At 41.6% G+C, this 25,453-nt stretch overlaps 1 protein-coding gene and 1 long non-coding RNA gene across 3 annotated transcripts in view; one reads left to right on the top strand and one right to left on the bottom strand.

Moving 5' to 3' along the window:
• The window catches only part of LOC123375181, a 33,931-nt gene extending 21,185 nt beyond the window's left edge, over nt 1-12,746 (top strand). The window contains exons 3-4 of the long non-coding RNA XR_006581331.1: nt 5,752-5,876; nt 12,086-12,746. This is a non-coding gene — a long non-coding RNA (uncharacterized LOC123375181). The remainder of the gene's footprint in view (nt 1-5,751; nt 5,877-12,085) is intronic.
• CACUL1 (CDK2 associated cullin domain 1) overlaps nt 1-25,382 on the bottom strand; it is a 73,013-nt gene extending 47,631 nt beyond the window's left edge. For both annotated transcript variants that reach the window (XM_045025904.1, XM_045025905.1), the window contains exons 1-3: nt 24,825-25,382; nt 14,496-14,622; nt 5,847-5,949 (exon numbers count right to left, since the gene is read on the bottom strand). In XM_045025904.1, the coding sequence (XP_044881839.1) occupies nt 5,847-5,949; nt 14,496-14,622; nt 24,825-25,167 (573 nt within the window). In that variant the 5' untranslated portion in view covers nt 25,168-25,382. The remainder of the gene's footprint in view (nt 1-5,846; nt 5,950-14,495; nt 14,623-24,824) is intronic.
• Nucleotides 25,383-25,453: the final 71 nt, after the last annotated feature.

Here is a 25,453-nt window from a genome sequence, read left to right as displayed (position 1 = left end):
CCTATGGCAGTATAAGCAGCTGGGAAGCCATCCCCTGCTCAACTCTCTCCTCCCAATAAATCAATATTAAGAAATGTTATTTGAATTCTAGTAGTACCCAAAATGTAGGCACTTTCCACAAACAGGACGACAGTCCCTGCCTTATAAAGTTTCTGATCTATGATGACAAGTGGCACATACATTACATATTTTAATTAAATATAAAATTGGCTTCTGTTTGTGGTTTGGGCTGCTCTCCAGCCCACCCTAATATTGATATCCAAGAATACACTCTTTCAAACTAAGCAATATTTTCCTATTCTGTTTCTGTTAACTTTTCAGTGCCACCTAATGAAGTGTTATTCAGCCTTGTAGATTCATTTCACGTCCACCCCTTCACACTGTAGTTTCTCCAGCAAAGAACGTATGGAGTGGGAGCCTGGCAATCAATTTGAAACAGAGGAGACGGGAGGCAATGAATACAGAAGCAATACATTGTACTTTGTATGTTTTGTAACTTTAATGGGGATGTAGAAGTGGCTGTGATCCATTAATGTTAAGAAGAAAAGTTAATTGGTCTTTTTTTTAGTTTGCAATTAGTATAGCAGTATTCATTTTAGACAGAACTGCTGCCTGTGTCAAAATTAAAATATAGCCCTCTGCAAAGTCTAAGCTACTTTGCAACTAAACTTTTATTTGCATTCTACTGCCATCTACAGTACAAGTTATAAATCTCAAATTTCAGAGTGGTAGCCGTGTTAGTCTGTACTAGCAAAAACAATGAGGAGTCCTCGTGGCACCTTAGAGACTAACACATTTTGCGGGGGCATAAGCTTTCGTGGGCTAGACACCACTTCATCAATCTCCAATTGATAACCAGGAGTAATATTGGACATTAGGAAAGCTAAAGATTCTAAGTTTATAAACACCATTTCCTCTTGATTTTTTAGGGCTCTATTCAACCCCTCTGAAATCATTAAGTCTTTCTATTGACTTCAGTGGACGATGGACTGGTCCCTTAATGCAGTATTCAACAAAACATGTACACGGGACGAACATTCTCTAGTCTAGAAGGAATTGTGTCAAGTAAAAGCATCTCCGTGATGAACCCACTACAGACAGAGGATAGGTTTTAATAAGACTAGAAACCAGCAAAACTAAAAAGCCTGTCCAGAGATATCAAATGCTCAAGCATTATGTTCAGATATTTCACAGTTTTACAACTTTTTTTGTTCAGTGTTCCCACTAGGAAATTTCAATGTGACAATGACCAGATTGTTCTGGCATACTGGTTATACACAGATGCTCTGTAATGCAGCTGTTACACAACCGCTGCTAACTACTCTGCTTGCTGAGTAGATGACATTTTGCATGCGTGCCATTGCAATCATCACCCACTCTCTTGACACAAAATTATACTATTACCATGTAGTACAAGGCCCCATCTTCTGTATCTATCCCTATGAAATCACACCAGTTAGGCAAGGGTTTGTCTGCTCAGCTACAGCACTGCAGAATAGTAGTCGTGCTGTGGGCCATCTATGCACTGAAGTACCACATGTTTTAAGAATTTTTAAGTGTTAGAGAGTAATAGGTAGTTTCCAGACTACAATCTGTCCTGCTCCAACTTAAATGACACATAGTCCTTTAAAAACTTTAAATATCCCCCTTTTATAGAAAAAGTAAATGTGTTCTCTTCAGTCAGGCATGGAAACAATTTTCCAATCACAGTAGATTGGTGTGATAGGCTCCACTACACCTAAATTCATCATTTCAAAGTTGCATTACTCTCTTGGGTTTTCTTCATTTAAAAGCTGTTCAGAATACCTTCTCCATTTATCTTTATGCAACTACCATCAGTCACCACCACACCAGTTTCATCTTTGACGAACCTCACTTCCTTTATATCTTTAGTCCTTTGTCCCATGCTTGTGTCAAGTCTTTGCTCCTAGTCTTGTGTAAAGTTCCTCGAATATATTTGTTTTTGCAACTACATTCCTGACCAATTCTTAATATTTTTGTATTCCTTCAGGTCTCAATTTCTCCTACTCATTTGCCAGAGTCTGCTATAGCTGGTTCCAAGCCAGACTGGCAGCAGGCAACAAAAAATTGCCAAAAACTGACACTACGCCTTTACCTCGATATAACGCTGTCCTCAGGAGCCAAAAAATCTTACCATGTTATAGGTCAAACCGTGTTATATTGAATTTGCTTTGATCCACCGGAGTGCGCAGCCCCCCTCCACCTCCCCGAGCACTGCTTTACTGCGTTATATCTGAATTCGTGTTATATCGAGGTAGAGGTGTACTTTAAAACTTAACCATCTTGCTTAGTATTTTAGAACAATGTTTACATGCTATGCAGCCGCTACAAATACCCCCAACCATGTCTCCCCTTATAAATGCAACACCAATTCCTGTCCCACTCACACATCTGGTACCTGTTACTAGATACAATTTCAGGCTTTGATCTGCACTCTGAGACAAGCAAGCCCTCATTAAAATCAGTAGATGTTTTTTCATTTATTTCAATAGGTGTTCAAGTGGACCTTTTATGATGAGTCTGCTCTGGACCCAGTACTCCACTGATACCCACCTACAGTTGAGTTGTACACAGTCTAACTTGCTTTGTGAAACTGTCATTTGGAGTAACCCAAGCTCCAGTGCAGATTACAGCAAGCAAAACTGAAGGAGAGGCAGCTGAAATTGGCTGATGGAGGCAAAAATCTTTGTACAATGCTACTAACTTACTATGCTAAGATTGGGAACCCAAGACAGTCTTATAGCACAAAATCCTCTGCTTACTAAACCACATTCAAGGTCCAATCCTGGAAGCCTTTTGTGAGCAAAGCTCTCATGAATTCAGTGTGAGATCACCTGCAGAGAATTTGTACAATCAGACCCACAGTGCAAATTGTTTAACATCACCTCAAGTTGTGAGTGTTAGAATCCTTTCACACACACTCCATCATTTTACAGTGTGAAAGCTTTTATGTATGAGTTGAACTACAGGTAACCATTCCACAACAGGGAGTTCTATCCACTGAAGTTAAAGCTAGAACTATATTTATGAATACTACATTCCATAATCTTGAGATTTAAACAGCGATAATTTTTAATTATTTGTATAGCATTAATGGCGTGCTAGAGGTTTCCCAGACAGGTTCAGAGAGAGATACCTGACAAATAATCTAAACACTTAAGGCCTGTTCTAAACAGAGTTGCAGTGGTTTAAACTGAACGTCTTTTTAAAAAGTTAATTTAGTTAAACCTTGTGCAAATTCCTGTATGGACATTCTTAAAACCAATTTAAAGCTGGATTACATTGTTTTAGTTTAAGTCAGCTCCTTAATGTATGAAACTAAACCAAAATAAGAAGACACTGACAATGATTTATGTTACGTTAAGCCAGAATTTTTTCAGTTAAATAAGAGAGTTTAGGGTAAGCAGCAGAAATGTCACTCCCCAAAAGTCAGTTCTGCAATTAAATACTTTGGAAAGTATAAAAATAGCTGAAAAAACACAAGACTGTTGTCCTAACAAGAAACCAAGATGCTCAGTTTTATTTCATAATACATCTTTAAACTGGTTCTTGATCACTTACTGAATGTATAGTTCTACATTAGAGAGTATAAAGAGGTATTTTGAAAACATGCAAGTATAAACCGGTGGAGTTTAACTGTGAAAATAAGAAGGCATGATTAAAATATCAAAATGTCCCACCTCTCTCATTATGAGTACATAAAAAAAGAATAAATTGTTTTAGCAAGAGAATTTAGCATTCTCCAAAATGCCAGTGTGCAAGTATGGGCCTGGTAGACATGGACAAAACTGCCTACTAGAATTATTGCCAATTAGTTTTTCTGCCAGAAGCTGGGACTGGAAGGCAGGGAACGGATCATTCAATAATTGCCCTGTTCTTTCATTCCCTCTGAAGCACCTGGCACTGGCCACCGTCAGAAGACGGGATACTAGGCTAGATAGACCAGTGGTCTGACCCAGTATGGCCATTCTTTATTCTACTGAGATTTTCTTGTAGGAACCCAGGCTAAGTGAGGAATCTTTGCCCATGCATGTTCCAAATTATATGATTTGTTGTATATGAAACAAAATAATATAGCTAGAGTCAAAGGTCATGTCATTATATCATACCATAATAATTCTATCACCTGTCAGAAGGTGTGTTCAATCTAAGCAAAGAAGCGGTTGCAAAGACAGAGACTGCACGAAATAGTTGTCTCACTTGTTCTTGCAACAGGTGATAGCAGCAATTTTTAGAAGAAGAATTTAGTGCATCCATGCACAGACGTCTTTAAAAACAGTAAATTCTTAAATTCCTGAAGGAACTATCTCAGAAGCCAGTACTACAGCAGGGAGCAAGGGATTTTCGGGAAATTTCCAAACACAAAGCATTGCATCATAGGATGGAATTAGGAGGACTAGTTGAACCAGTGCAATGATTGTCAATTCTCATACAAATGGAGGCAAAAACGTGTATACTGCACCAATTCAGCAGGACTTGAGCTGAAGACTTAATTCTAGATATTGCAACCAGCAACTATAACTAATGTTGTAGAACTGCTGGGGTGGCTCTTATGTGGGGATGTAAAACATTGTAAGAGAATTATTTTTATTTCTTGGTTGCTTTACAGCACAGAAAGGTGCGCTAGGCACTTCACAGTAGACAAAGAATCTGCCCCTGCCCCAAAATGCTTACAGCCTTAATTTAGATGAGGGTAACATCGGCATGATCACATTATTACATATTTTGATGTGTTCATTTATATTTAAAAACCAAAAACAGATCTTAATTAAAAGCAGCAAAAACCCCTGTCATTAATTTGAAGCATTGTGGGGAAAAAAGTGAGGTTTATAGGCAAGGTACTATATTTTCACCAAGTGAAAACAAAGAACTGCTATATTTGAAGACTCCTATATGTTTCGTGTTACTGCTTGACTTTTAAGTCAGCAAGTAACTATAATATCAGTTTTCAAAAGTGATTAAAGTCAATTACATGACTCTGTTGTAATTTTAGTTTAAATGTTAACAACTAATGTCAGTGCAACATTCACTCAAAATAAACATGAACAGAACTACCTACAGCATAGCAATAAAAGTACAGCTATAGTTTTCCATTTTGAGCCTGCTGTTTGAAAACTTTCCGGCTGCTCTAGACTTCCAGTTGACTAAGTGATAACAATTTGGAGAATGCTACATTATCATTTCCATGTTAGAGATTCCAAACATAACACAACACACAAAAGAAATGGATGAAAGACACTGTACAACTATCAGAAATGCAGAGTGCGATAGGAACATACAAGCTGTATTATGATTGCTGTAAACCACTGACATCTAGGGATGGGTAAGAAAAATGCACATTTGTCTCTATCTCAAAAAATTCGTATTTAACGGTACACAATTTACACCTACTTTTTACCATCTTGTACATAACTCACCAAGCTTTTTCTTTTAATATGCACAATGGTCTCCAATTTCTGATCTAGGTGGATTGTAAGTGACCTTGTGTGCTTTAGATTAGCAAAGCTGAGTCAAGCACTTGTTTGATGCATTTGTTGTCTGCATTATGTTCAGATTCCCCACTATCAAAGCTTTCATTTTAATATATATTAACTCTCAGCTCTTATGCTTGCAATGACAACTTGCCAAATATGAACCAAGTGTAAACCAGTGTTGTACAATCTAAACTTTCCTACAAATGTGTTATTGTCTAAATCTCTGTTAATTATGTATCAATTTACTGAATTGCAGGCACTAATCTTGATAGCAACCCCTTCCTAAATGCTGGTTCCAGTACAATGGCAGATCCCAGGAAAACAACAAAATTAGATTGTGCAGCTTCTTACCTGCAGCTCCTTTGAGACTCTCTCTAAGTGGTTAGTTATCTTTTTTATTAGGTCACTATACATCTGTTCCGAATGCTGCTGGCATACACATTTATACACACAACTGCAGAAACAAATATAGGAACAATGATGAATTTACAACAGTTTGCAATGGAGGGCAGTGAACATTTAAAATACTGCTTTAAATCTCAACTTAGAGGGCAACAAGATGACACTTTAACAGTTTGTACACTAAGCCAATGACTAAGGCCCCAATCCTGAAATCTCAGCATGGATCCCCATTGACTTCAGTGAAGACCCACCATAATGGAGCTCAGGGCAGGATCAGAACTTAATGCTGTTTAGGAAGTAATTTTGCACTTCTAAGTACATTAGTAATTCTGTCAACAGTACACTTTGTATATTTCTCCTTCCATACACAGCATTAAAGTTACCATATCAAGTACTCAGTTGATGATTTTTTCAAGTTACATTAATAATAAAATCTTTCCACTAAAATTACCAATACATTTAAAAGATTTCTGCCTCTAGAATTCATATAAGATATACAGCACTGTCAACCAGTCATAAAAATAAAAATAGCACAAAAATCGGTTTTAAACCATCAAAAGCTACAAAATTTATTGCCCAGGATAAAACTTGGCTGACTGCCTTAGAATGAGAGCATATTACAAATCGCCAACCATTGGTCTAAGACTTTTGACATAAAACCATATCTCCACAGCAACATGAATTCAGGAGGCCATAAATGGTACCTTAACTGCTCATTTTAGAATTTGGTTGGTTTAAGTCAAATCATCAACATTAGTTCTTTTAAAAGATTTTATTTTCCCCCAAGGCAACAAAATCACACATTAGAAATATACTTAAGCAGTAATAAAACAAATACAATACTTGCAACAAGAACACGCCCTAAGCTAATCATAAACGTCTTGAAGATTAGACACTGCTTACCTTTGCCAAAATATAGAGTGGATAAAAATTGATTTTTTTAGGGATGTTGATTAATCGCAGTTAACTCATGCAATTAACTCAAAAAAATTAATCGTTATAAAAAATTAATTGCAGTTTTAATCGCACTGTTAAATAATATAATACCAATTGAAATTTATTAAATATTTTGGATTTTTTTTACATTTTCATATATATATATATATATATATATATATATATATATATATATATATATATATATATAGTATTCTGTGTTGTAACTGAAATCAAAGTGTATATTATGTTTTATTACAAATATTTTCACTGTAAAAATGATAAACAAACGAAACAGCATTTTTCAATTCACCTCATACGAGTACTGTAATGCAATCTTTGTCGAGAAAGTGCAATTTACAAATGTAGATTTTTTTTTGTTATATAACTGCACTCAAAAACAGAGCAATGTAAAGTTTCAGAGCCTACCAATCCACTCAGTCCTACTTCTTGTTCAGCCAATCGCTAAGACAAACAAATTTATTTACATTTACAGGAGATAATGCTGCCCTCTTCTTATTTACAGTGTCTTATTTACAATGTCAGAAAGTGAGAACAGGCATTTGCATGGCACTTTTGTAGCTGGCATTGAAAGGTATTTACATGCCAAATATGCTAAACGTTCCCATGCCCCTTGATGCTTTGGCCACCATTCCAGAGGACATGCTTCCATGCTGACGATGCTCATTTAATTAAGGTGTTAATTAAATTTGTGACTGAACTCCTTGGGGGAGAACTGTATGTCCTCTGCTCTGTTTTACCCGCGTTCTGCCATATATTTCATGTTATATCAGTCTCAGATGATGACCCAGCACATGTTGTTCATTTTAAGAACTCTTTCACTGCAGATTTGACAAAACACCAAGAAGGTACCAATGTGGGATTTCTAAAGATAGCTACAGCACTAGACCCAAGGTTTAAGAATCTGAGGTGCCTTCAAAATCTGAGAGGGACGAGGTGTGGAGCATGCTTTCAGATGTCTTAAAACAGCAACACTCGGATGTGGAAACTATAGAACTCGAACCACCAAAAAAGAAAATCAACTTTCTGCTGGTGGCATTTGACTCATGAATATACAATGGTCCACACTGCTTTGGATCGTTATCAAGCAGAACCCGTCATCAGCATGGACGCATGTCCCCTGGAATGGTGGTTGAAGCATGAAGGGACATATGAATCTTTAGCGCATCTGGCATGTAAATATCTTGTGACGCTGGCTACAACAGCGCCACGTGAATGCCTCTTCTCACTTCCAGGGGACATTGTAAACAAGAAGCGGGCAGCATTATCTCCTGTAAATGTAAACACTTGTTAGTCTGAGCAACTAGATGAACAAGAAGTAGGACTGAGTGGACTTTTAGGCTCTGAAGCTTTACATTGTTTTGTTTTTGAATGCAGGGTTTTTTTGTACATAATTCTACCTTTGTAAGTTCAACTTTCATGATAAAGAGACTGCACTACAGTACTTGTATTAGATGAATTGAAAAATACTATTACTTTTGTTTTTTATAGTGCAAATACTCGTAATCAAAAATAAATATAAAATGAGCACTGTACACTTTGTATTATGTTGTAATTGAAATCAATATATTTGAAAATGTAGAAATCAGCTGAAATATTTAAATAAATGGTATTCTATTTTTAACAGTGCGATGAATAGTGATTAATTTTTAATCACGATTAATTTTTAATTGCTTGACAGCCCTCTTTTTTTAAAAATTAAAAATCAGATTTTTAATTTAAATTTGATTTTTTTTATTTTGTTATTTAAACTAAGTTTTTCCAACAATAAACCTGTTTAAAATGAAATTTTAATTTAATACAAAATATGTTAAAGGCTAAAATTATAATCTCCTAAAACATTTAAATAAAAAATAAATATGCTGAATCCATGAGCCTCTAATCAAACTTTGAGTTAAAGGCTGGTTTTCTATATTAAGAAAGAATCAGGGGGGAAATAGATAACTTTTGAGGTCAAGCTTTTAAAAAATCGCACAATAGATCAAGCCTATGTAACTTCGATGTCATGTTCAAGAGACTTAGGTGAGTAGGAACATAAGCTTCAGTCACTTTAATTTAGGCATATTTACTACACTTTAGCCCTTTGTTTAATAAATCATTTAGTTGTAAACATAAAACATGTTTTGATAAGAGAAGTTTATGTATCTAAAACATTTAAGGTTGTTTTGTTTAATCAAATTAAGTTTTATACTCTGTTTTATGTGTTTAATTAAATTTAAGTTACCATCTTAATGTAACTTGACACAATCATGAGCAAAAAGTTAATTATCTAGTAAATCAGTATGTCATTCTCCATCTTCTAAAACTAAAAATGTACAATTATTAATCTGAAAATATTAAAATATATGTTTGCTTAAATACATGTATATAGTTATAAATGTATACAGTTTTGCTTCCTTGGTAGCAAAAAGATGTACCATTTCTAGCATAAAAGCTCAGTTAGTTGTAAACCAACATGTTTTAATGGTTATATTAATTAATAAGAATGCACCTCTCTCTAGAAAATAACTAACATACAAATGGAAAAGTTGGTTTAAATCATTGATTTTAATCAAGGCTTCCCACTTCATTTAAATCAATGATTTAAAAATCAATCCACCCTACCAAAAACTTTTGCGGTTATATTAATACAACTTGTATTTTTTTTAATTATGTGAATTTGGCTCTTTTGAAAGTTAACTTTTAGATAATGTTTTCACCTCTAGTACTGAGAGGCAACATGGACTAATGGATAGGGGAGCAGACTGGAACTCTGGTTCCTACTCCTATCTCTGCCACTACCTGCTGTATGATCTTGGGCAAATCACTTCAGCTCTCTGTGCCTTTGTTTCTCCTCCCCACAATTGGTCCATCTTATCTATTTAGAATGCACACAATTTGCAGTAGGGACTGCCTCTTACTGTGTGTCTGTACAGTGCCTAGCACAATGGGGTTCTGATCCCAACTGAGGCCTCTAGGTACTACTATAAACACAAATTTATAACAAGCTAATGCCAAACTATAAACAACTTTCTCTACACCTCTGCTGAAGTGCCAAAATCTCGACTACAACTACTCCTGGGGGAATTCTGCACCACTGCACATGCACAGAATGTTATGTCCCCTGCAGATTTCTTTGCTTCCCCACAGAAAAATGACTTTCTGACGGGGAAGCAAAGGGAAGCCACAAGAGCGGTCATGCGACCTTCCCCAGCAGTATGTTTCAGTGGCCCAGGGCAGCCGGCAGAGAGGTAAATCACTGTGGGGCAGGAGGTGGGACTGGGAAAGACCCGGCTGGTGGCTCCTACCCTGCATCAGGCTCAGCTGCTAGTCCTGGCTGGAATGGGGAGGATGGGACTTCCTCTTCCCCTGCATGGCATCCAGAGCTGGGTCAGACCCACCCCCATATGTCTCCACCGACTGCAGGAAGCTCTGCCAACCCCCTTTCCACCTCCCCCACTACCTGCACCCATCGCTCCTCATCTGCAGGTGGAGGGATCCCTGTACAGGGAGCTGTTCCCCCGTCTGCCCAACCCCCATGCAGCCAGACACCCTCATGCCCAGACCCTTCCACTGAGCCTCACCCACCCCGCATTCAGAATCCCCCCGATAAACCCCACTCCCTCTGCTCCTGGATCACCCAATGAGCCACTCGCACCCAGATCCCCACCCCATCGAGCCCCAACCAGCTGCACCTGGATCTCTACCCCACTGAGCCCACCTGCCCCAGCATCTGACTGCCCACTGAGCCCCCCCCACCCATAGCCCCCTGCAGAGCTCTATCCCCCCCACACCTAGACCCCCCCGATGAGCCCCAATCACCTTCACCTGGACCCCCCACAACAGAGTCCCATTACTGTTGCACCCAGAATCCCCCCAACAAGCCCCTGTGCATCCAGATCCCCCCCGCACACCCCACTAAGCTGCACACACCCGCAAACTGCCCCACACAGAACCCTCTCAACTCACACCTGAATCCCCTGACACTAAGCCCCTCCACACTTGGATCCTGCCTTGCTGAGCCTGCCTGCCCACACCTGGCAAGGAGGGGCAGTGCCCAGGGGTGTTTCTGGGGCAGGCCTGGTCCTTGCACTTGTCAGGGTTCGGTGCAGCCTCACCGCTGAGTCTATGTCCTGGGGGTGGAGCTGCACATGTGATCTCCCACCTCTGTGTACCCAGTGTCTTGTGCTCCCCAATGCCATGCTGGAGCATCCACATTTATCTGACAAATAAAATTTTAAAATATTGTACGCAAAATTTTTATGGTTTTTGTTGCAGAATTTTAAATTTTTGGCACAGAATGTCCTCAGGCGTATACAACTCTCCAATTCCTTCCTTGTTTTTTTCCCCTTCCTCAGCAGAGGCTAACACTGCCAATAAACATGTAATATGGATCACACAATGAATCATAGGATAAGACCTCCAAGAACTCTAACACTGGTGACATGTTAGGAATTAACCTCACAGTTTCACAGATGAAAAAAGAGAAGCACACTCAGTAACTACATCATGCTCTCAGGCCACTGAAGAGGCATTTTGGTAGAATTATCATGACAGACTAATAGCTCCTTCAGAGACATTACAAAGTCATGACAATTTTTTTACTATAGAACACATATTGTCCATTCTCTTCTAGGCCACCTACACTGCTACTTCCCTATCCAACAGGTCTCTTTTTAGAAACTGCTCCTCATCCTTTTACATATACTTGGTTTTCAACTCAACTCCCTATAGTTTCTCATGTTTACTCCTCCATACTGAGGAGTTCAATCGTCTAGCATAAATTCTAATGACAGCAATAACTGTACTGGGAATGACCAGGTAGAAATATATCATACAATACATTAATGCCAGAAACAACAGTGTAATTTGGATCAAGAGAGACGGAGATAGAATAAGACTAATGAGATTGGTTTTGTGACCTCTTAAACTTACATTTAGATAAAGACAGCACATGGCTGTGGGGTTTATTTGTTCAGACACAGTACAATATATGGCCACTCCCACAATAAGTGAAGTGGACTGATTCATTTGAAATAGTATGTCATTTTACAAAGTTCTACGTGACATTCTGCAGGTCTGTACTTTAAATTGCTGCTATATTTTCTGCTGCCCTGAATTTCTGCAGTTCTTTATATAGTTAAACAGCAAACAGCTGTAATTAGACAGCAATGTTTGTATATGCATATAGGTTTGTGTGTTTAAGTTTTTATCTGAACGTTTCTATTTTAGAACTTATTTCCCATTTTCAGATCCTGTTTCCACTTCCCGATTGCAGGCTGAGTCTGAGTCATCACTGCTCTGATATTACTCTAAGGAAGCTGAAAGAGAATTCTACCAGACTGCTATTCCTTTTGGCACAGTCCCACACTTTAATGAGAGATTATCAACTCCTCAAATAGAACAATTAGAAGATAATTGAATGGAAAATAATCTGAGATTTGTAAATTTTCTAATAACGGTGATCGAAATTCTAATTTTTCATTAGATTTAAAGAGATCTTACAAAAAGTGCTAGAATTACAACTGATCCGTCTACCTCAGATTTTCTTCCTCTGAGAGGTGCTCTTTATAGATTGTGTCTGTTCTTTTTAACTCCTCAGGGATACAGGAAAAATAATCAGTGTATAGGCACACTTTAATAAACTACTTTGTGTGTGAGAGGAGGATTGGCTCCTTTATTTAGTACACCTTAGGTTTTAAGGTCCAGAAGGTCTTTATCTTTCTCGCTGTCTGAGAAACAGATAAGAAAAACAAAGATGTGTAGCTGTTTGTAGATTTGGAGAGGAAAAACAGTCTTCTGGTTAAGACACTGGACTGGAACAAGAGATGTGGGTTCAAGTCCTGGCTCTCTTACTGAATTCCTGCAACACTTTCGGCAAGTCTCTTCAACTCTCTGTGTCTCAGTATACAAAAATACATATTTCCTTTCCCCTATGCTTGGTCTACCTTGTCTATTTAGCTTGTAAACTCTGTGAGACAAGGGCTGTCTCTTACTATGGGTTTGTATGGTGGCTAGAACACTAAGGCTTTTATCTCTGTTGGGATCTGTAGGCGCTATCACAATCTGAATACTAACTGTTGCTTCTGAGATTAAAATCTTTTAGGAGAAATTTAAAATTATTTATCCTTATGATTAGTTTCTTATGAAAATAGATCATTCATTTTATGATTGTGACCAATTATTTTTATTTCTAAAGGAGTAAAGAGTCTAATTATCGGGGGGGGGGGGGGGGAACGGTCTGGATTTGCTGTGTCTATTGTTTCATAGCTCAATGCTAGTAGGTGCTAAGCTTGTCTTTGTTGCTGGTTTTGTGCTCATTTGAGATTTCTAGATGGGGAGAACATCTGTTACTTCTGAAGAATGCAGATTCAGTAACCATCTAATGAATTAAAGTGAACTTATCCCTCTTAATTTTTTATACAGATGTTGCAGTCCAGAGACTGATGAGGGCATTTTCTAAGTGCAGGGCAGGGGGAGAGAAGAGCAAGGTAGAAGTAATTAATTTTGTAGTTATTGAAAAATTATCAATACTTTTTATTAAACAAGTAGGGCAGCAACAGGCAGTGCCCAAGATGCAACGTGGCAGGTGATTTAATTTTCCCCATCTGGCTCCTTTTTCTAGGGATCCAGCTTGGGGAAATGGGGAGGGAGAAGTGGAAAGCTATGTCCAAGTGGCGGCAGTAAACAAGAGCTGAGAGGCCACAAGCCCCATGAAACAGAGCTGAAATAGGACTGCATTCCTGGCACCCATGCTTAGAACCCAGTCCTCTGCTAAGGAACATGGAAGGTGCCTTTAATCTGCTGGTGTCACTAGCAAGAGTCAGCCCCTTACCCAATAAAAGCAACTGCATCTCCTCCCACCAGCTTTTCTCCAACTCCCTGAATAGCTGCCACCCACAGGACAAAAACTCCCTTTCATCCCAGGTTTAGAAATATAAATCACTAATCCTTTTCTAGAGGAGACTCTTAGCACCTTGCAGGATCAGGCTTCTCAGGGTATGTCTACACCGCAAAAAGAGACCCGCGGCAGTGAGGCTCAGGACCGGGTCAATCGACTTAGGCTCGTGTTCCAGAGCTAAAATTAGCAGTGTAGGTGTTTCGGCTCACACTGGAGCCTGGGCTCTGAAGCCTGGCGAGAGGAGAGGGTCTCAGAGCCTGGGTTCCAGCCCAAGCTTGAATGTCTACACTGCTACTTTCCGCCTTGAAGTGCAAGCTCAAGTCAGTTGACACATGCCCCAAGACTTAAGATGGGGATTTTTCTGCAGTGTAAACCATACCACAAAAGGTTACTTGAGGTATTCACTCAACTTCTTCCAATAACGCCTCCCTCAACTGCCATAATTAATGGTGTGTTACACACTTCTGGGTGTATTATACCAAAATTCTGTGGGGACACCGTATTTTATTTTTATAGTTTTCACTTATTCGAAGTGATCATGGTTTTGATCTACATAGATCAAGCATAAATGCATATATTCCCCAACAGGAGATGCAAGGGTATCTGGACAGCTTATTTTTTCCCATTCTAACCACATCAGTACTAAATGGATTGCACTTTATATAATAGACAAAATCAACGACATATGAAGCATGTAAGGGAGGATCTTCCACATACGTTCAATTGAAAGGAAGCTATGTAGTGCTTAAAGGTTTCCTTACCTGTATATTTGTTCATAGGAGATGGGGATGTAGTCACCAGGACTCTGAGTTAAAAGCTGATCTATGGCACTGTCCAACTTTGGCCAATATGTGTTCTTATAGTCTTCAATGGTTATAACATTCATTACTATAAAGAAAAAAAGACAAAGCTGTGTTTTACTGCACTTTTAGCCGAGGTACTCAGAGGCTGGGGAACTGTCAGCAATTTAAGATCACACCTGATAAGCAGGCAAAGAACTTCATATGAATAACTGCATTTAATCTTTGTTAGGACACACCCATCTTTCACAACAGAGGTTATACCCTAATTTGTATCTGATGTTTACAGAAATGGAAAGGTTGCTAAGTCAGTGTTTTGTGGCCCCAAAAAATAGTTACCGATTCTGCTGTGAAAGGGAAAAATCACCACCCTGGAAGCTCCAATAATGACAAAATGAAACAAAACAGAAAGTGGCTCAGTGACTTGGCATATAACATATTATGCAACTGTTTTGGAAACCAGAATTAAAGATGAACACTAAGCTCTCCCACACCAGAAGAACAAGGGCAGACTGGGAGCAACAGTTTCCCAGATCAATCCCTCTCAATTGGTATGCAAACCACCACCATGTTAAAGGAGACCATCAACTCTCTTGACTACAGGGTTCATGGGTCAATGCAGCTACAATTTGGGACTTGTTTACTTGGTGCCTTAGTCCATACTAAGTGGGGTGTGAATTCTAATGTGCACCAGCATATTGTGTGTTAACTGGCCTATGTGGACCCGGCTGGTGCAAACTCAGGGTATGTCTACACTGTGTTTCAAAATCTGTGGCAAGTCTCAGACCCCAGGTCTAGACTGACTCATGCTACCGCACTAAATGTAAGCTGTGTAGACATCTGGGCTCAGGCTGGAGCTCTGGATCTGAAACCCACCCCCTCCCCAGGCTTCAGAGCCCGAGTTCCAGCCCAAGCTTGAACATCTACGCAGCTGATTTTAGTGCCATAGCACGAGCTCAAGTCTCTAGACCAGGGATGGGCAAACTATGGCCCGCGGGCCGGATCCAGCCCTTCAGGGCTTTGGATCCGGCCCGCGGGATTACCCCTGGTGGTGCTGCGGGCCTGGTGCTGCTCTCAGAAGCAGCCCCCGGGCCGGGAGGCAAAGGGCTCCATGTGCGCACGCAGAGCCCTCTGCCCCCCCCCCCCCACCCAGGGGCCGCAGCACTTCCTGGAGTGGCGTGGGGACAGGGCAGGCATGCAGGGAGCCTGCCCTGGCCCTGGTGTGCGCCACTGCCACCCCGGAGCCACTTTAGGTAAGCGGCACCGGGCTGGAGCTCAAACCCCTCCTGCCCCCCGCCCCCCAACTTCCTGCCCTAAGCCCTCTGCCTGTACCTCGCACCCCTCCTGCACCCAACTCCCTGCCCTGAGCCCCTTTCTGCACTCCTGTGCATTCCAACCACCTGCCCTGAGCTCCCTGCTGCACCCTGCACCCCAACTCCCTGCCCCGAGCCCCATCCTGCACTCCGTACCCCTCCTGTACCCCAACCCCTTTCCTGAGCCCCCTCTTACACTCTGCACCCCTTCTCTGCCCCAATCCCTTGTCCTGAGCCCCTTCCTCCACATCCCGCACTCCACCCGCCCTGCCCCGGCCCTGCATACAATTTCCTCACCCAGATGTAGCCCTCGCCCCAAAAAGTTTGCCCACCCCTGTTCTAGACTCACTGCCACCAGTTTTAAAACAGTGTAGACATACCCTAAAAGTTCCCTAGTGTGTGTTGATGTAGACCATTAACATGCACTAGGGAACTTTTTGTGCATGCCAGCAAGGGGCCATATGAGCCCGTTAGTGCACAGCACACTGGTGAACATTAGTCCCCACTGGCTGGGGTGTAAAGTAAGGCACCATGTAGACAAGCCCTATATCTATCAGTGCCTTCGTTCTCCTTCTACAAGAGAGGCATAGTACACCCATAGCTGGCAGGGATGTTGCAGGGAGCAATACATTAAAGATTGCAATGCACTCAGATATTATGGTAATGGGGGACGTAAGTACCTAAGACTAAATATACTACTGAGCTCCACCACCATCCCACTTTTGTTCCTTGTGTCCTTTTCCCAACACACTTTGTACATCCACACAGGCACAGTCAAGCCCCTAACATCTGAAATTAAAGCTCTCTCGCTCTTCTCAGACAAGAAAACTTGATTAACTACCCATGGAACAATTCTAGAATGGACAACACCTTTTTCCTCAAAAAGACACAGTGTATTGCATTAGCAGGACCATCTTGCTAGCTCTTGCTCTCAGAGAGGTTGAACACAAGTTCCAGCTAACCCAAAGACACCAGATAGTTAATACAAAGGGGACTAGAGCCACAAAGGGGACAAGCTCAGCATTACAACATGTAACATTTAGGTGCCCTGTCACCTAGTGGAATCCATGGCCCCAAGCTGGGCACACGGGCTCCCTATGCAATGCCTGGGGAGAGTGAGGCATCTAAGAATGGAATCCACAAAAGCCAGCAAGATGAGTGGGGAGCCGCCTAAGCTAGCCAACAGGAAATGCTGAGGAGAGCAATATAAAAAATTAAATAGTCATTGGCGCATAAGACCCAAGTTCAAGTCCCCACCTCCCAGGGGAATGCCTGCACTGCTGTGCTGGAGAATCAGTCTCGCTCTCTCTGGCACAACGAATATAAGTAATTTATACAAAGTGGAACAGCTTCAACTTGACAGAATAATACCCACACCCGTGCTTCGGATGCTCACTTGGGAGGTTGGAGACATAGCTTCAAGAGCCTTCTCAAAATCAGGCAGAGAGGGGATTTGAACCCAGGTCTCTCACATCCAAGACGAATGCCCTAATCACTGGGTTATTGTGCGTAAGGGGGAGGCCACCTCCTTCTCTTTGGATTTTTATGCATAGCCTGATCCAGTAGGATGCCTCGGAGCATGCCTACAGGACTTGGCCCTGCAGGAGAGACAGGCAGGGAAATATTTAGTCTGAGCATCCACCAGGGCTTAGTCACCAAGCTGCTCAGTGGTGTCGGGACTAAGGCAACTGTGCACATGGCCAGCAACAGAAATTTAGGAGCCAGGGGAACTTTACAGGTGAGAATTTAGGCACCTACATGGTTAGGTGGCAGCTGACTAGGGGTTTTGAGGAGTTAATTTCTGGATTTCGGTGCTCGAAGTGGCATTTAAGTACCTAAACTGCTTTATGGATCTAGCCCTAAAATTCATAGTAGTCCAGTGTCTGGGTAGCTATTCTCAACAATACCTTACATGTAGCTTTGGACAGCCTGATCTGCTTTTATTAAAAAGAATGTTTGGATATTTAAAGTCCATTTGGTCACCAGAGGAAGAAGAGACTTTAAAGTCTCATCCAAAAGATAATGCCTCCATGCAGCCAACACTAAATATTAGTCCAAATCCTTGTGTATATTTGAGTGTAATTAACTAAGCTATAGTGACAAAGAAAATGAGTGACCTAAGAACTAATTTGGAACTAAATGGAATCAATTTTTAAACAGAGTGATAAGCTCTATCAATTTTTTTGTGGCATCACAAAGAATTAAGCACTAGAATCCCGAAAACCTATTCAGTTTCAGTCTTGAAGAGGGAAAGGGTAAAGTGACACTTTTATAAATAAACCTCTGATAAAAGTAGCGGTTGCAGTGTACTAACTGGCTGGAATCTATGGATTTTGGAAGTACTGTGTAGTAGATTTTAATTAGAAAGCTATTACAAACACTATTTATTCCATTCAGGAGTAAAGTGCACTTGATTGCCACCACACAGCTTTGAACCGAAGCCAACCAAAATGTTTATATATCAAACAGTCCAAAGACTATAAACTGTTCAATTCCTGCTCATTTTATTCTTTAAAAAAAATAAATTACTCCAGAGTTCTAAGAACTCTCGCTCTCATATTCCTCACATCCCTTTCTTTCCCACCCATATCTATTAGCACAGAATAAATGCTGAATTAGCACAATACTGCCCGATGATCAGGTTTGTGGGGGTAACATCAAGATTGTGCAAAAACAGTTTTATTGAGAGCAAGGGCAGAGTGGAGGGTGGGGAGACCAACATAGTGAGTTTTTAGGGGAATTATTTGTATTTTTTCCATTTGTTTATGAATATCACAAATATTTGAAAGTAGGGGATTTGAGGGTTTTATTTTGTTTTTAAAAAACCAACATCATTAGGCTCCAGTTTCAATCTGTAAGTGAAAACATTCTAAAATATTACAAGAAAATTCTATACAATTCTCCAAAGGGCAGCTGATAACATGGTTCTACATAAATCTGGCAACCTTTCTTTATTTATTTTTTCAGTGTTGAAATCATCCAGTGGCTATTTCACATTCAAACCATAATAAATGTGAAAGCCGCTGATCAATCCTGCAAACTACCAATTACCAGCTATCACCGTATAATTTTATCTGACGCACTATGACTACTGTTGAAACAAGTGGTAGAAAACTGGTGATTGAAGGGACAGAAGTAAACCAAACAATTCTTCCCAGGTAAATTGTAAATATTGCCAAGATTTGAAAAGTAGCAAGATAGAAGGAATTTGTGCTCATCTCAGAAAATGTAGAAATTCAGTTTCTTCAGAGCCTAAAGTCAAATGTGCCACTGAATTAAATGTTGTCTAATTAAAGTGTCATGGTCAAAATTGAAATATAGTCAAAAAATATTCATGTTTCAGGCCTTCCATGAACTCTTCCACATCAACTTCATTCAGAAGCTGTCCAAATGCCAAAAAACAAAAAGCAATCAATAATTGTCATTAAAATAAACTTGAAATTGATAAGAAAGCTGCAGTGTTCTTTTTATGCTAACATCACTTCCTGTATAGCACAAAGTGACAAATTAAAAAAAAAGACTGAAGCACTTTGTCCCCGAACACTCTTTTCCAGATAGATTTAAATTCACAGATCCACTAAGCGAAGAAATTTTAGAGGAAAAACTAAGAGTTAACCTGGACATTAATGAAAGGTGATTAGTCTAACATGAAAAGTGAACCAACAATAGCTACATGTATCCATGTAGAAAAAAAACTGTGCCTACTTATTGCTATTAATTATACATCTGAAAGTACAACAGAAGAATATTGTGTCCTAATTGCCAAGGATGCCTATGCATGTCAAGGTCTGACAAGGGGTTATTTGTCATTTATTCAGATAACAAAAATAAAATGACAGCAGAGAGCGAATTTAGCAGGAATAATCCCAAACTTCTGATGTGAGGATGTACAGCACACTTTTTAAATCATATTGAGAAAATAGTAATACCTAACACAACCCTAAACCACACTGTGAAAACTCAAGAATTCTTCCAGAAACACCATTATTCTCAAACAGAACCCTGCAGATTCCCTGATACAAAATCCAATCACATCAGCTTGTGGCTACCATTATGGGTCTGGTCTCTGCAGCTCTATAGAAATTTAAAGAAGCTTTTTCATCAGTTCCAAAGGCGTATCCAAACTTACCTATGCTCAGATGACTTTGCAATCAACAGCAGAGCTTTTACAGTTTCTAAAGCACCTATAGAGACCCACTCCTTCTCAGAGAGAACATCTAAACAGTGGTTGCAAACTGTCATGATGGCTAAATGCTAAATCATATGTTCTGTGTCTTTTGATTAGTTCACAACGGTCTCACAGTCCATGTGGATTTGTGAAGTGCATTATTCCAAAACAAAGAAAACTCAACATAAGAGACGGGAAAAGCTGAAAATGCAGAAAGATTCATCAGCAGTGTTAAATGAGAGAGGTGAAAGCTTGACTGAAACTGGTTTGCACAGGGCCTCCATATTGCCAATGGCAGAACTGACTCATTTTTCAGCAAGAAAGCAACCAGCACATTTTCCTGCAAGATCATCCAGAAGTGCCAAGAGTAATGTAAATGTTTATTCACAACTACAGTGCAAGCCCTATTTAATAGGTCTTAGGTAATTCAGATCAGGAAGAGCCAGTTGGAAGAAACTACATTCTAGGCAATTGCAAAGCACACTTGAAAGAATTCCAACTAAATTAGCAAAGCCTGCTAGATAGTGTCATTCAAATATACCAATATATCCAAGCACACCTTGCATCTCATATTTTTATTCATTCAACAATAACAGAAAAGTAACTCTAGTTTTCCTCCTGCAATCACCATTCACAACTATAACAAATTAATTCTAAGAATGAATGCTTTTGGAAAACATTCTGTCATATGCTGTATGAAGAGTTTACCTGTAGGAATTGTTGCTTTTCATATGATGACCATTCCGTATTGTCCTTTGGTTTTAAACAAAGTAGTTACAGGAAGTTAAAAGAATGTCCAATGGCATTTTCCCCCCAGCTACGGCCTGGCATAATGTAGCAAGATTATGAATCCATTATGTGGTCGCATTTCACACCACTACTTCCCACTCCGAATGCTTACCAAGAGTAAATTTCAAACTTTTTGTCTACATCAATGTTTTGTTCACACAGAAAAATGAACATACCGAATGTTTTATAACTAAGTTCTTACATAAATTGGGTAAACACATGTCAGCATATCTGACAATCATGCTTGCTGCTATCTGCACTGCCAAACAAGGATTTATTAAGCTGAGCAACAAACCCATATTGGCCATGTTTGCAGGTAGGGCTAAAGCCTAACTTAAAACAGTTTACAGCCACACTGAACGTTGATGCAAACTGCGCTTTACCCATTTTCTCAACAATTATCCTACGATATGATTACAAACACAATAGATAAATTCTCAATATTTTAAGTAAAACAACATGAATTGACTCTCTAATGACCTTAGAAAAAAACCTATTAAATGAACAGCTTCTATAAATGTTAGGTTTATAATCATGTATCTGGTGATGAACAACACAGCTTGCACCAGAGAAGTAATTTATTTTAAATCTTTTATGGGAACAAAAGGAGGACAGCGTGAAATTAAATATGCAATATCAAGTCTATCTAGTTTTAGGTCTACCGACTCTACCAGAATATCATTTATATATTAAACTAGATTTGACCTCCTATATGTATGTAAAAGGGGCAGCCTTCAACATCTCCCCCTACAAGCCTGCAGGAGTAGTTAGGCAAAAAAGTACACTGGTCTGGCAACTAAACCAGGAACAAAACCAACGCACTGCAAGTAAATTAATATTACACTACCAGTCATTTTTTATTTTGCAGGAAGGAAACAAGAGGGAGGGATCTACTCAAATGTTACCGACTTCAAATTTATCAAGAGATGGAAAAACCATTCACAGGGATGGTATAGGGCAAGAGCAAGAAAGGTGAAATTAACATGCTCCTAGTCAGTTCTACTCTGCTGCCTGGGAGTAGTCTGTTTAAAATCTTGTCTACCTTTGGAAAACTGCCTCTTGAGGATCAGCAATGGATCCAACTGCACTCATGCTGAAAACTGCAAGATTGAACAGTAGTTTAGACCAGCATTTCTCAAATGCTGCCACCAGCGGATTTTTTTTTGCAGCCGTGACAGCCTCCAAAGTATGGGCAGAGAGGGAAAAGGGGGTGGGGGGGACAAAGAACCAGCCCCTCCCTGTAGCACCCAGCTGTTGCTTCTGAGTAGCTGTTACCAAGGGCAGCGAGATGCACCACTTTGGTGTTTATGCTGGTGCTGCCAGCAGGGATCGGTGCCCTGCACTGCGCAACCTCCTTGGGGGCTCCGGGCAGTACATCTGGAGACAAGTGGGGCCAGCGCCGGAGGCAGCTCATCAGTGGAAGCAGCTGCGGCACACAGTGGCTGGGGCACTCCCCTGGGCAGCTCCCATCCAGCTGGGGCATGGGAAGCCTGGGACTCCACCAGTGGCCAGTGAGTTCCCAAACCACCTTCCCCGGGGAAGCCTCTCGCTGAAGTGCCAGAGGAAGCAGGAACAGAGAGACGGGTTGGCACTTCCGGTGCCTGGGGCCGCACTCACTGTTTACATTGCTGTAGGTACCACAGCTGTTCAACAGGCTTGGCAGCTCCCCGCACGGTGAGGGGCTCCCGCTCCTGGACACACTCCGGGTGTGCTGAATGGGGAGCTCTATTTACTACCGCCTTCCTACTGCATAAATAAATTACAATGATTTGGACGTGTATATGTGCATATTTATTTGTTTTTCCTAAAGTTAATTAAGTATTTTAGGACAAATTGTCAGAGCAGCCACCAGCAAGAGTTAGTGGCCGCACTCTGAGGCCACCAAAAAACTTGTTGTGAGAACCCCTGGTTTAGACAGTAAGCTGCTGCTGAGGTGGGGAAGGCAGGAGAAAAACTGTTGGTTTGTCTCTCCTCTTCCATCTCCTCACTCCCACACACTTATCTCTTCAAAACATCCTCAGGACACACCTGTGGAGTAATTATTATCCCCATTTTTCAGATGTGGAAACTAACTAGCAGCTATGAGGATTAAATGCTTTATCCAAGGCCAAGAATGGAGTCAGTGTCAGAGCCAGGATTAAAACACAGGAGTCCCTGGCTCTGCATTCAGATCACAGTGCCTCTATAGATTATGCCATTTCAGCAGCAGCAGCTGCAGAGGCTAAGATCTAGGTTGCCCACATACACATACCACCAAGGTTTATCTGTGACAGGCCAAGGTGCTCTATTCATGGGGTTCTCAACCTTTTTTTTTTTTTTCTCTGAGCCCCTCCTCCCCTCAACATGCTATAAAAACTCCCAGCCCACCTGTGCCACAACTACTGTTTTTCTGCATATAAAAGCCAGGGCCAGCGTTAGGGGATAGAAAGCAGGGCAATTGCCTGGGGCCCCATGCCACAGGGGCCCCCACAAAGCTGCATTGCCCAGGCTTCGGCTTCAGTTTCAGCCCCAGATGGCAGGGCTCAAGGCCCCAGACTTCAGCCCCCTGCAACTGGGCTTTGGGTTTCTGCCCTGGGCCCCAGCGAGTCTAATTTTGGCCCTGCTTGGCGGACCAACTGAAACCTGCTTGCAGCCCCCCAGGGAACCCCAGGCCCCCGGTTGAGAACCACTGATCTATGACACTGAGGAGTTCTAATGAACCAAACACTTATGATTTCATAAATATTCCGATTAAACCATTTCACTAGTTTACAAAGCCGTACTGTACTGGATAAGGGAATTCTGAAGATAAGTGAAGGTCTGCATACCTTCTAGCACATAGCTATTTCATGGGAGCTCTGGGAACAAACGCTCAAATATGCTTAAAAAAAAGAAATCTACCATTTTAATGACAGATCTATATTTTAGAAGACCCACACAACACAAAAGCAAACAGTAGTTCCTTCACCCTCAAACCTAAAAAATAGTTATCTGAAAACTGGAATTCACATTACACAGAAAATTCTGAAATTTTGTTTTTAACAAAATTGCTCCAAAATAGAATGAAAAATTAAATTCCAAGATTTCTTGCAGAACCAGAATTCCTAAATTTCATTCAGAAGAAGCTGAAATGACATTATATTTTGGCCTTTCTGAAACATTTCTGAAACTACCTTAAAGACTAACAGATTTATTTGGGCATAAGCTTTCAGGGGTAAAAAGCCACTTCTTCAACTGCATCTGAAGAAGTGGTTTTTTTACCCACGAAAGCTTATGCCCAAATAAATCTGTTAGTCATTAAAGTGACACCGGACTCCCCGTTGTTTCTGTGGCTACAGACGAACATGGCTACCCCTCTGATACTTGATACCAAACTACCTGGAGCCCCAACTGCGCACCAGGTGAGGAGCCAGGCAGCATGGGAACTCCCAGCTCTGAGGCAAGTGGGAAGCATGAGTGTGAAGGGATGCTTTCTACTTCCAACACAGTCAACCGTTCAAATATTTTTGTTCTTAGTTCACATACAGGCAAGGGCTGAGACAGTCAGGGAAGTGGACCAGTTTGAGAACAGACTCAAGGCCTATCCAGGTATGTGGGGGAAAGAGCATGTTCAAAGGGAAGGAGGAGCGAAAGACAGTGACAGTTTTAGCTAAGCAGTAGGATGAGAGAGGCGAGCACATGGTGGGAGAGAGGACAGTTTCAGCCTTGACTCAAGAAAGTGGAGGGAAGGGTAGCTCAGACACACAGGTGAAGTCCCAGCTATAGCCCAGTTGTTCAGAAGGGGGTGGGGGAGTGGCAGTTAGGCTAGACTCGCAGGTGTAATACGAGGACACGGTGGGAGACCCCAGGCCCAGAGTGTGAGTATGCGAGGGGCAGGGCGTGTGTGTGGTGACACAGGTACAGACTCCAGGCCAGGGCCCCCTGGTCACAGGGTGTATAGGTGGGAAGCTGGTGGGACCCAGGGGCAGCCTCGGGGTGGGGTGCAGAGCTCTCTGGGGCGGGGCAGGAGAGGGGCAGGCCAGGCCAGGCTCTGTCACTCACAGAACTTGGAGGTGGAGGTGTTGATGATGGCAGCAGCGACGGCTCCTCCCTTGCCAGCAGCCCCTGCAGAGTCACAGCCCTTCATCAGGCCATTGGCTTCTGGCACCATCTGGGCCTCTTCCTCCTCCTCCTCCTGCTGCTGCCCCCTGTGGCCCTTCCTATCCGCGGGCAGCCGCAGGGCCCTGTCCCCGAGGGGGGCCTGGGCATGGCCCGCAGGGTGCTGCTGCTGCTGCTGCCTGTAGCCATCCACACCGGCCTCCCAGTTGTTATGGTTCTGATCGTCCATCATGGCCTCATAGCTGCTGCTGCTGCCCCCCTCCTCCTCCATGCTCTCCTCCTCCATCCTGCCCGGGGGAGGGGGGCCCCGCCCGGTCCGGCTGGGGGCGGTGGGGGCTCACAACCGACCTCCCATCCTGCACGTTACATCCCACGGCTCAGGAGGGCAGGGCAAAGCGGCGGAAAAGCAAGCTCAAGCTTCAGCCGTAAAGCGCCGCTCCAAAGCCGCGACACTTTGCGGCGGCTGAAGCGGAGCCTCCGCGGGGCACTATGGGGATCGTAGTCTACCAGGCCGGGGAGGCGGTAGGAGGGATCACGTGACGTGGCCTCCGGGCATTGTTCCCGACGCCATG

This window comes from Mauremys mutica, chromosome 7 (genome assembly GCF_020497125.1).
Source record: "Mauremys mutica isolate MM-2020 ecotype Southern chromosome 7, ASM2049712v1, whole genome shotgun sequence".
Lineage (NCBI taxonomy): Eukaryota > Metazoa > Chordata > Testudines > Geoemydidae > Mauremys > Mauremys mutica.
The sequence above is the reverse complement of the archived record's forward strand: the minus strand, read 5'-3'. Positions and strand labels throughout refer to the sequence as shown.